This window comes from Phoenix dactylifera, chromosome 2, assembly GCF_051530095.1.
Source record: "Phoenix dactylifera cultivar Ajwa chromosome 2, Ajwa_hap1_PhDact_Kaust_v1.1, whole genome shotgun sequence".
NCBI classification, from domain to species: Eukaryota; Viridiplantae; Streptophyta; class Magnoliopsida; order Arecales; family Arecaceae; genus Phoenix; species Phoenix dactylifera.
The window spans coordinates 26745495-26758865 of NC_143191.1; the positions used below are offsets into that span (position 1 = coordinate 26745495).

The window sequence follows — 13371 nt, forward strand, 5'->3', positions numbered from 1 at the left end:
CAGTAATGGTAGGCTATCTAATGTTTGAATTGTTAATTTTTTTCATGGAGTTAATAAAAAAGTCTGTAGTCCATCGTAGGCTACTATACTAACTATTAATCAGAACATTGAAGGATTTAGCTTTGGTTATGAACCACGAATAAAGAATGATTCATGCAGCCGGCCCAAGTCAATGGTTTTTTGTATGTTATTGATACAAAAAAAAAAAAAAATGTCTGCCTATATTTTCTTTTCTTGTTGTTAGACTTATTTTGGTTGATTGTGATTATTGAATTACAATGAAAACAAAATTAGAACCCTAATTTTTTTGTGAATTACTGCTTTCTGCAATTGTATTACATGTATAGCAATATTCTCACTGTCCTTTACAACTTGAGCAGTAATACAAGCAATTTATTCTCGGACCTTTGTATTTGATACCATGTTTCCTATCCTCGCCGTTGATGATGTGGTAACACAAGTGAGACCACCTGGTCTTTGGTTGAATATACAGGTATGCACACATTGGTTTCACCTACATTCTTTGGCACTCTTTCTCTATTTAAAATTTTTTATGCAGTTGCTTCAAACTAACTTCTTGAAATTTTTATTGTGCCATGCAGCATGATATTTTCTACCAGCAGCACAATCTAAGCATGAGAAGCTATGTGCTTTCTGTGTTCAAGCGTGTTATTGTGAACTATATCTCCTCGCCAGAGGTGAATTTTCTCACAAGTATAGAGAAAAGATTTAGACAAAGCACAACAAAGCTTGTTTTTCGCTTTCTCAATGAAGACATTGCAGAACCTTCTACAAATCAAACATATAGTTTGCTGTTGAAAAATCTTACATTTATCAAGACCTTTGCCTCGGGAATTCTTGTCCCCAAACATTACATTTGGCCTGTAACACCTGATAATTATCTACAACCCTACACTTCCATTGTCATGGATGCCCATAAAGCAGGGTTGGAAATCTTTGCAGCGGACTTTGCAAATGACAATATTATTAGCTACAATTACAGTTATGATCCTTTATCTGAATATCTTTATTTCATTGACAATGGTTTCTTCTCTGTTGATGGTGTGCTGACAGACTTCCCTATAACTCCATCAGAGGTTGTAGGTAATTTTCTCTTCTTTTCAATATTAAAATTTTGATGTTGACCATGTCAAATTTTAATTGTATAAGATTTTATTTCCCCATAGAAAAATATCACCATATAAAAAGGTCATATGCAAGAGGATTATCATCAACTTGGTTGCTATTTATCATCATCTCTCCAACCTCTCATGAATTGCCTCTCATTTGAGTTTTATGTAGCGCCCTACTTTTTGATGCTGATTGTCATGAGATAAATGGGCACAAACTCTAATAGAAATTGATACTTAACAGAATGGACCTTCTATCAATAAATAATCTATTATCCTTCCATCACATTATGCTAGAACTTCATTTGGCTGTTCCTTTTTTTTTTAGTATATATAATGAGGATTGTCCTACAAACGATGATCTATTAATGTTGGTTAATAGCTAAATAAGTCCAGCATTACTGGAAACTCTGGATGTGCAGACCATGTTTTGATGAACTGAGCAAACTAGCATGATTTGGTCCACCTTGATATCAAGTAGGTTGGTCAATTGAGAGCAATATAGGAGAGTAGTTAAAATATCTGAACTGGATGCTTTTTCTTTTTTAATCTCCCCTCCCCTCCTTTGGAGAATAGGAAAATATCCCCAGATTTCTCCTCCCATATGCTTCCTTTTATCTAGAACATAGAGTCCTTCTTTAATATTTAGTTTGTCTTTTGTTGTGAAACCATCACATCCATTTGCTGATGCATTGCTCATGGACTCAGGAGCTGTTCATGTATGCTCATCATTATTTCATTCATAAGTTTATCTCATCTTTTCCGTGAGGTCCATTCCATTGACAGAGATCTTGTAGGGGATTATATATCTATCATTAAAATAGACATGTATATGTGTGCATAATTGTGGTTAGTAACATAGCATGAACTAATGAACTTAACCCCACTTATTATGTAAGAGAACATATGAGGATTTGCATTATCATTGTTGTCAGCAAAAAACATCATTGTCATCACCCAAGGATAGATCATTAAAAGATATGTTTTCCTATTTCATTATGAATTCCAAGCACACTTATTTGGTTACTAAATCTTAGCGCTTGAGCATTCATGTTTCTAGCTATTAGCTCTGCTTGGCAAAGAGTAATGTCATAAGTAGCTATTAGCTCCGCTTTCACAAATTATGTTTCTCACCGAAACATAATTTGTGAAAGCGTTTTATATCATCATCATTGAATTGTTCTGGTGCTTGAAAAAATTATTCGCTTATTCACTCTTTGTAGCCAATTCATCACATAAGTTGGGTACTTTCTTCTTCTGTAAAATTTATAACTTAAAGAACTTATTTTCTGGCAACTTAGCCCTAATATGATATGCATATCAGGAAAACAAACAGGTAACTGCTATGAACTTCTTGCAAGATTTTACCTTCATTTGTATTCAGTTTTTATCAATTTTTCATTTTATTATTTATATCCTGATTTGACCAAAACTGTAATTTCTTTATGCTGATTTGAATGGAAAGAAAACATTGACATGTATCTTTATATTGCAGCTTGCTTTTCTCATATAAACAAGAGCAGCATTGATCATGGTATTGGCCTTTTCCGTTGTAATTTGACTTGCCTCTATTTGTCGTACCGCTTGTGTTACTAATGAAAGGTCAACTTTTCTAATCTTTTCATTCTTATGGTGCAGGACGTCCTCTAATTATCTCACATTATGGAGCCAGTGGAGGCTACCCAGATTGTACTGATCTGGCTTATCAGAAAGCAGTTAATGATGGTGCAGATGTAATTGATTGCCCTGTTCAAGTAACACACGATGGAATTCTCATATGTATGAAGTCGATTGACCTTCTGGATGATACTACAGTAACAAGATCACCTTTCAGTTCCTATGCTTCTATTATCCCAGATATTAAGAGGACTCCTGGAATTTATACTTTTAATCTCACTTGGAATGAGATTCAAAAGAACTTGCAACGTAAGTTGATATATGTACCATTTCTCTACCTTCAATTTAAAAGTTCAGAATTATTAAAGAAATCCGTTGCATGATTTTTCTTTTAAAAAAGTAATATGTGATGAAAAGACTCAATTTGTTGTATGGTACGCCATACCGTACTGAACTGGATAGTACGGGGCATACCGTACAATATCGTACTGGTTCAGTTCCAATATACGGTATGGGGGGTGTAATAACACAGTGACAAGATGGCACCGATTCGGGCCTGGTACCAAGATGGCATATCTTGATTTGTTGAATTTTTCTAGACGAGCTTTAGATGCACCAGTGCTAGTTTTATCCTGGATAGATTTTTGGAAAGATTTTCTAGATTTTTATCATGTATTGGTAGTTTGGTACAGTTAGTTGGTTGACCTGTGAAGAGGAGGTTCTTAATAATTAATCACAAGTATAGCACTGTTCATACATTGTTTAGCTTAACAATTGTTGCGAGTATTATAGGGAAGCATGCTTAGCGTTGTGGACTCATGTACATGCCATGGCTTGGCATTTGAGAGTGAAAGCAAATTCTGGTAGCTACCTTCCCAAGTGTTGACCCCATAATTGTATTGAGACAAGTCCTCATAATCAACTTGGTGATACTCAGCCATCTGCCTCCATTGCCAAGTAGACTCCACAACCATTCCATTGCCTCTGTCACCTTTTTGAAGTTTGTTCTACACATCTCAAACGTCAGGTTTCCTTATTTTCCCAGCAAGCAATACTATTGCCCATTCACATTCTTGCCAGATACTATGGAGGAAGCAATGACATTAGAATCAAGTTTTCATCTCCATATTCAAGCTTACATTGACGCTTTGAAGTGCTTCAAGTGATGCGATTGTGTAATGATTATTGATTTTTTCCTGGGCCACCAATTCTTCCTTGAGAATCGTACTTCTCTACAAGATGGAAGCACGGTCCTCCTGGCACCATGATAATGTAGCTAAATCTTCATGAGATATGCCCATCAGTTTCTTTGCCCTCTTTGCTGCACCTTGTGTAAGCCCTGCTGAATCAAAAGTATCTGGAACCTTTTTTGGTGTAAGTAATTCTCCATCAATTTTCACCTGGAAATTTGCATTGGACATGTGCCACAATATTAGAACCAATGTCTATCAAACAATTGCTCATGACATTAATTTGTGGCCAAAAGCTTGATTGTTTTAGAAATTCATTCATTTGGAAACAAAGTCAACACAATGAATAGAGCACAAAAGCACATAAATAATTTCACGGTAATGCTGGTGAAGATCATCCAAGAGAGACCACCACTGTCCCATTACAAAGAAGGATTAAATCAGCGTGACTGAGTGTTTAATCTTCTTTGGACTTAAAATGCCATATTCCCAAAAATGTCCTCAAATAGGATCCATGATAGCTAAAACCTGTTTGGACTGCCCATTATGTGTCAGCATGCGGGTTCCTAAAAACTCGTAATGAATGGAGGAATGTCACAGGCACCAGCACATAACCATCATGTCTCGAGCAACTGCTGCCCTAAAAACAGAATTAACAAACTTAACTAACACATTGAAGTTGTTGCTCCCATGTTTTTCTTTTCTTCTTCAGGTGAAGAATACTACTTCTATAGACTACCTATGTATAATCAGATGAACCTTAAGTCTTTCAGCTACTGGTGACAGTTTAACATGTAATGGTTTTGATTTGTCACTGGACTTTCCTGCACCTTTAGTCTGTGTTTGACAGTCATGGATGCTTGTATCCTTCATTTGAAGCTTACCTTTAGTTTGAACACCGTCATAAATATAATCCATTAAGAGATTCCTTTTCTGCACATGCAAAAAAAAAAAAGTATTGGTACTTTTTCTTTTTTCAAACACTGAAATTAAATATTTGTCTCTACATGTTGCAGCCACCATGTCAGCTCCTTTCATTGAATATAACTTGGTGCGAAATCCACGGTACAAGAATAAAGGGAACTTCATGACATTATCTGAATTTCTAACCTTTGCGAAAGGCAAGGATCTATCTGGAATCTTGATCACCATAGAGGTAAGAGTTTTAATGGCACATCTTTTTCACTAACCACTGGAACCCAAAAGCTTACGCTGTTAGGGAAGGGGACCATGTGAAGGCATAAATGAGTCAAGAATGACTGAAGAATCAAGAAAATGGCTAGAAACAAGTCCACGTAAGAGAAGACTCAAGAAAATAAATTGGTAAAATTGGCCTGAATGGGATTTGAACCACCTTTGGCTATGATCCATGTTACCTAACCGCTAGACCACAAAAACTTAAGCTGTTGGGAAAAGGTCAACAATGTATATTAGGCCTTAAAACATCTCTTAGTCTATGAGATGAAACTGGATACTAATACATTTTGACCAACTGCATGCCGTTTTCTATTATTGCACCGGACAACATAGCAATCTGTTCTCACAACACTACTTTTAAGCTATATTTTTCTATTTTTAACTTAACTACTTAAGGTAAATGCTGAAGCTTCAAAAGTAAGTACTTCTATTATTGGTAATACAAAAGTAAGTGCTTTGCCTAGTCAGTTTGATACTTTGTCAATGTTGGTTCTCACTGGAACTGTTGCTTGATAGCAATGTTTTTTTTGCTTATTTCAGTAAGATAACTGGAATGAAATGTAGGGAGTGGTTGGGTTCTGTTAAGGAAATATTGTGATAGGTGAGCCTTTTGTAATGTTTTATATCAACCAGCATACATATAGATAAATTTAATGTGCATGATGAATAACTAAAGTGCCTCAGATTAGGTTTTAGATACATAGTCACAAGTTTGGCATTTGAGAACGATGCAGCTAAGCCCAAATATTTCAAGAATTCCACACAAAATCGCCAGAATTCGACAAAGATCTTCCAAGAATTTATGAATAGAAATTACAAATGTATCAAGGTTTTAAAAACCAGTATTGGGCCTATTACCAGTTTTTGGCTGGACTAGAACAATATTGGGTCATCTTGTACCAACACATAATATGGAGCTTTGTACTGGTATCATTCCAGGATGGCTAGAGATCTTTTTAATTTTTTTTTTAATTACTTTTGGGATTTTATGCATGATGAAGATGCTATTTTTTTAATATTTAAAGGATGTTCTTAAAGGTCTGTCAAATCAGTATGGATGCTCAATTATCAATCAACTAACAATATTTATGAGTGAAGGTTGGCAAATATAATATAGTATTGGAAAAAGAAAATCATAATAACTCATTTTAATAATCTGATCCCATATAGAATGTTGATGCCTCTTATATACAATGAAGTTTTGCTCGTAGTTTGGAATCGAAATATTGTACCAGCTTGGATACTTTCCCCATCCCTATTGGACGTAAGATGTCGGATGATGGACTGATTGTGGTTCCTCATGTCGTGAATGTGTGTTCATTTGGTACTCATTGAAGCCCCATCCCTCCTCAGGATAGTAGGAAGCAGCATTGTACTTAGAGCCTTGGCTATAGTCATATCTATAGGAGGGATAATATGCAAAATCAGATCTTGCCAGATATGATGAGTGGAAGAAATCAAATGGATCATACGTGGTTGTAGAATAATGTCCACTATGACTATCTCATGCACTAGGAGATCCATCCTTGGCATACGATGAGAAATGCTATTCACTATAGCTATATGATGCATTGGTGGTGTGTTACTAATAAGGTTCGCCGTATCGATATCGGACCCCATATCGGTGTCACACTATCATAGTATCGGTATGGTACAGTACGCGGTATGCTTGACATATCGAGTGTCGGTATGCCACCGGTACCGACCGGTACGGTACGGTACAGCATACCATAGTTACTAATATTAACTCCTTCCAATCTATGTTATAGCTCCTAAGTTTTCTTGTCCCGTATCTAATCTTTTTCATCAGCTTAACTTCTAACGTACCAGGTGTGCGTATAATCCTCCTATCTTTGAACATAGTTTCTTGCAAATGACCTTCCAATATCTGTACATACCTATCCCCATAACCCTGATTCTGTTTGCCCCCAGCTACAGCACCCTTGGATCCTCTCCTATAAAACAATGTCTCCCTCCTAGGTCTAGTTTGAGTTCAGGCCCCATGGTCTATCCGACATGGCATGCATAAACTCCATTGGGGAATGGACGAAGATCCTAAGAATAGTAACCATCGTCATCACCAAACTATCCACATTGCCTGCTCTGGCCTCCAAAGCTATCACCTAAACTGTCATTATCATCATTGCTGTTATCGCAAGATAATCTAGACAAACTAAGATCCAATATCTCTGAAGTCTTATTATTATCTTCCTTGATTTTTATCGTTGGCTACCTCAACTAGATTGGTTTCTTCTTTTCCCTTGGACTTGCTCTTCTTACTTCACCAACTAGCCTTGAAGGCTTGTGCACCGTGCCATGACTCGAACATTTGGTGATCGAATTTCTTATCAGAATCCTCATATTCCTATCAAGTCTCCTGACGGGTGGGTAAAATATGCTTCTCTGCCCATATATCTACATCGCACACCCCTATGTCTTTCACTTATGGTTCTATCCTGCTGTGGAGGATCCCCTGGTTCATCTAGCACTCATATCTTGAGTCTGTTGATCCACCATCCATCCAAGTATAGGATCTTCCTCGTTATGAACAAAGTCATCTGCTAATAGGTCTTTTTACCCTTGTATTGATTCAAATATTTCTATCCCAATCTCAATCTGCAGTATGCAAAAACTAAGTCGTGTAGCTGCTTGCTTGTTAATTGGTTTCACATCTTGCTATGGATTAGGGCAAATGTAAACATGTTCCATTTGATTTGAGTACCAGCTAGCTTACCTTCTCCTTTGGTGCTCATGATCACGAGTGGAGAATTCCTTCTTGACTTTTGAGTGGAATTGGATGGATAGCTCGGGTCTGCCCCTGGCTATGTGCTCTCATATGGATAGGCGTGGCAATCAGGTCAGGTTGGATGCAGGTCGGGTCGAAAATTTGTCAACCCAAATCCGACCTATTTATTAAACAGGCCAAAAGTTCAGATCTGAACTTGACCTGTTTGTTAAACAAGTAACCCAACCCAACCTGCATAACCAGTTTATTAAACAAGTCAAGTCAGGTTAAATAGGTTAAACATGTTAAGCTGCTTTTTAACGGATTAAATGGATTTAAACAGATTAATCAAGTTAAGTAGGTTGGATTAAACAGGACAAAAATAGGTTAAGTATGTTTTAAATGGGTTAAACAAATTTTAAACGGGTTAAATGGGTCGGGTCATGACCCGACCCAATTATTAAATGGGTTAAATGGATCATCAAAATTCTAACTTGAACCCAGCTCATTTATGACCCAAACCCATTTGTGTCGACCCCGAATTTGCTTAAAGTGGGTCGTTTGCGAATCGGGTTGATAGGCTGGGTCATAAATTGCCATCCCTACACATGGATGCATCGGACCCTCCACTCTACTGATAATGTGAAAACTGAATAATCCATGATACATCATGTCCTCGTACTCCCACAGTGCTTACTTAAAGATCCGGATGGCCTCCTGCGTCTAGCAGCCTCTGTATCATCTGAATCAGCTTGCTTATTCCCTTTGCCTTTGTCATCGCTATCATGATGATCATCGATCTCCACTACCCTATGGTCTCACCGAGCTTGCTTATGTTTGGCCACTTGCTTTGCTTCCTTTAGACTTCACATGTGGTCTCTTATTACTCATCTTACCTCACCATAATTCTTGGCACACTTCTGCTCAAAACTATAGTCGCCTGCTAAATGCCGCTTCAATTGGGTGACTCCAACTCTTTTATTGTCCATGTCATAATAATTGCATGCCCAGTAATGTCTCTCCGAGCCCATCCTTCCATGCGCCAATCAAAAAATCCATGCTCCCTGTGTATCATCCACTCAAAACAAGAATCACGAAGGATGTTTTCTATGCATATTTCAGATTGCTAGAATCTTATAATATTATTCATGATATATTTTTTATTTTTTAAATAATTTAAAAATTATGCTATTCTCTATGAAAAAATGCAAGATAATTGGTTTAGAATTATCAAACATATGTTCTTGTTTCTAACAATAAAATCATTTTTATAATTCTTTTACTAACTTTGTAACAATAGCTTGAAAATCATAAAATTATATGTTAATCCATAAAATACAAGATGGTAATTTTAAAACTCATCCTATTAATGCATCTTCCATGTTTATTACATTTAACTAATATTTTAAATTTTATTTTTTTACCAAAAATATCTAAAAATCATGAAAAATCCATAAATTTCTGAAATACATGACAATAAAATTTTAAAAAAAATCATCTGTACTTTAGGCTATATGCTGATAATTTTTTAGATTTATAAGGAACTTGTGATATTTTTACATAATTTTTTGATTAAAATATTAGTCAAATGGTTGTAACTATTTTCAAGAAGATATTTCATCCGCAAAAGTTATAGCATCCACATAAATTCAAGCATGCTAAATTTTTCGGAACTAAATTTCCATTTATTTATTTAATATTAATATTTTAATGTTGAAATATATATTTTCTAAAATTAAGATATTGGTTAAAAAATAAAAGTGACAGGTTTTTTTTCAATTTTTGCCTACTTTGGGCCAAAAATGGGGAGTCCGGAGGGCCTCACCCAAGTGGAGTGCCCTCTCTTGCTGCGGTGTTGTTGACACCTCCTTGGTGATGAGGGAAGAAGCCATCTCCCATTCCCCTTCTTTTTCTCCTCTTGTCCCCTCTGTCTTCCCCCCTCTTCTCACATTATGGAGTCAAGAGCCTCATGAGATGCCTAAAGGCATCTTTGAACCCCCCTGAGAAAATGAATCATGTGTCATTCCCGGTCAGGACACCCTCATACCAATAAAAGTCGATATCAGTATCGGTCAATACTCATCCCATTTGACTAGGATGGCCGATAAAGTTCGTTTTACCGGTCAGTACCGTACTGAACTGGTATGCAGTCTCGTACGGTTTTGACACTCGGCACATTTTGCTATCTTGTATTGTACCGTATATTGATACTGTAATAGGATAGTACCGGTTCGAGGTTCGGTACGAAGATGGCGAACCTTGACCAATACAAGTGCAAGTTAAGGATCTTGCAACCTTGTATATTGTAAAATTTTTAACCATAATAGTTGAACTATTCGCCTCAACCAACATTCTGCACTTATAAGGTTACTTGGAGTTTTAGAGCAATCATCATTTCATTTCCTTTTATAGTTTAATCATTGTGCATTCAGTTAGGGAAACTTGTCAGATTCAAATTTGGGGATTTATGTCACATTCTTTCTTCTTTCGCGATAATCTATTCTTACAAGCTTACAAGAATAGATTACTAATGATTCTAAAGTAGGCTTTCAGCGCGGCCCGGCACGAAGAGGGCCGTGCCTGGCACGGCCCGATAGCTACAGTGCTGGGCCGTGCCCGGCACGGCCCATTTAAAGGGGCCGTGCCGGGTCACAGGTTACTGGCCCGCGGGCCGACCCAGGCACGGCCCGCTTCGGGCCTGGGCCGGCACGGCCCGCTCTAGGCCCGCGGGCCAAGCACGGCACGGCCCGCGGGCCAGCCCGGCACGGCCCATCAGGGCCTGGGCCGGGCTGGCCCGCGGGCCTGGCACGGTCCGGGCCTGGGCCCGGCCCGGCCCGATAAAAATTAATGCTTCATAAATTTTTTTAATAAATTAATAAATATTGAAAACTAAGGATTTATGAATATAAAGCCACCTTAATGTTGGGGGGTTTGGCATAGACCCCTACCAGTTTATTAATTTAAATCAAAATGGTACATGAAGGGAGGTTTGGACCTTGGTCTGACCTCTAGAATACAATAAGAAAGGGGCCAAAGGGCTGAGGTTTGGACCTTGGTCTGACCTCCAGAATACAATAAAAATGTACAATTATAAAAAATTAAGAAATCTTACTAATCATCAGTGATTCAGTGAATCAGTATTCACTCTTCAGTCTTCAGTAGTGTTTGTATCATCATCATCAGAGGATGTTGTATTATGTCCACCTTTATCTTGAAGTCTTGCCTCAGCATCCAACCAATCTTTGAAGCAGAGAAGCATCTCTACCGTTTCGCCCGTCATCCTACTTCTCTTTTCGTCAAGAACACGCCGACCTGCACTAAAAGCGGATTCCGATGCTACCGTGGACATCGGCACAGCTAAAATATCGCGTGCAATTGCAGACATAACAGGATATTGATTTCTAACACTCTTCCACCAAGATAATACATCTAGATTCTCTATTTGATTTTCATCATATGCAGACTGAAGATCATTTCATAAATAAAATTCTAGTTCACTACTTAAAGATGAAGAAGATGAAGATAAACTTGAAGCATGTGTGTGTCATCTCTGTGCAATGAATGAAAAAATAGATGACGAACGAGAACTACTAGAAGAAGGAATAGAGGTTTGTATTTGTGTTCTAGATCCACGAATTTTTTCATCATATATAGCATAAATATCATAAAGAAGTTGTTTTACCTCATTTTTAGCAGGTTCAGGATCTTTAATCATATTTTCACAGTATGCATCAAGTAAAATTAGCACGCCATTTAATTTAACTCTAGGATCAAATACAGCAGCTAAGTTATGCATAGGACATATCTTGTCCCAATACTCATTCCATTTAGATTCCATTAGGTCAATAATAGGCATTAAAACATCATCATATCTATGTTCTGCAAATTTTTGACTAATTATATATGCTTGTTGTAAAAATGAACATGAAGTTGGATAATAAATACCAGAAAGAACATTGGTAGCATTATAAAAACTAAGCAAAAAATCTTCCAAAATTTTTCCTTTATTCCAATCAGTTTCAGTCAATGTAAAGCCTAATCCACGATCATTAATATATGCACTTAATAAGTTTCTATATGGGTATGCATCATGTATCATGCTATATGTTGAGTTCCAACGAGTAATTACATCAAGTTTAAATTTTATAAAACGTTTACCATGATTTATACATAGTTCCTTAAATTCTTGATGTCTTGATCTTGAAGCATGAATAAAAGAAACTGCATTTCTAATTTTACCAATCACATCTTGAATCATACCCATGCCAGCTTGAACAGAAAGATTTAAGATATGACATGCACATCTAATATGCAATAAATTTCCATCTAACATGGGATGCAATGAGTCTTTTAATAATGCAACAGCAGAATTATTATTAGATGCATTATCAAAAGTAATAGACATAATTTTATCATTAATATTATATGAACATGCAGTTTGATAAATGATATTTGAAATTTGTTGCCCAGAATGTGGAAAATCAAAAGCACGAAAAGCAAGAATACGTTTATTTAATTGCCAATCATTATCAATATAATGAGCAGTAATGGCAATAAAACAATTACTACCTACAGATGCTGACCAAATATCAGAAGTTAATGAAATTTTTACATTTAAAGTAGAAAGTGATTCAATTAAATTTTGTTTCATTGTTAAAAAGTTAGTCATAGCTACTCTTCTAAATGTACGCCTACTAGTTCTTTTGTAAGCAGGTTGTAGGTTTAATTGAACATATTCTTCAAAATTAAAAGATTCACATAAACTAAAAGGTAATTCATCCTTAACTATCCATTTTACAAGTGCTTTTCTTTGATTTTCATGATTATATGCAAAATTACCTACAAGTAATCCCCCTTGTATATTAAGGGTACTTTGAGTTTGAGCATGAGAATCATGCATCCTATGACTCTCTTGATGTCTTTTTAAATGCCCTGTTCCCCCACTACTACTACAACTATAAAGTTTGGCACATTTTTTACATTTAGCTTTCCAGACTCCATCAACCATAACTCTATCAAATTCAGTCCATACAGCACTAGTCCTCTTACGAGAAGAGGTTTGATCTTCACTCGGTTCACTAGTTCTAGAGGAACTAGGAACATGGGGTTGGGGATTAGTTTCTTCTCCCTCAGAAACAGGAGGAATGCCAAACTGACTTTCCTCAAAAGATGACATATCTAAATTGATGAATTAAAAAAATAAAAACTAACCACAAGGAGGATTGGAGGAATTGAGTAGAGGGTCGGAGGGCAGAGGCAGAGCCGCAGAGCCGAGATTCTGAGCTTCCTCTTGTGCTCTCAACAGGAGTGACCTTTTCTTCTCAACAAGAACCTCCTCTTGTGTAGCACTTGAACACTTGCTAAATGCAAACTAAAAATTAAATTGCTAGAAGAGCACTTTAGAAGAGAGAAATAATAGTATTAGAGAAGGAGAGAATAGTTGGTTTGGTGTGGTGAGAATGAGGGAGGAAAGGGCTATTTATAGAAGGCCAAAAAAATTTTTCCCAAAATA

General features: G+C 36.7%; 1 protein-coding gene across 2 annotated transcripts in view; it reads left to right on the top strand.

The window, feature by feature from the left end:
- The window catches only part of LOC103719050 (glycerophosphodiester phosphodiesterase GDPDL3), a 32933-nt gene that overhangs the window by 15239 nt on the left and 4323 nt on the right, over nt 1-13371 (top strand). For both annotated transcript variants that reach the window (XM_008808118.5, XM_017845706.5), the window contains exons 3-7: nt 381-493; nt 603-1104; nt 2626-2664; nt 2769-3056; nt 4954-5093. In XM_008808118.5, coding sequence (XP_008806340.3) covers nt 381-493; nt 603-1104; nt 2626-2664; nt 2769-3056; nt 4954-5093 — 1082 coding nt within the window. The remainder of the gene's footprint in view (nt 1-380; nt 494-602; nt 1105-2625; nt 2665-2768; nt 3057-4953; nt 5094-13371) is intronic.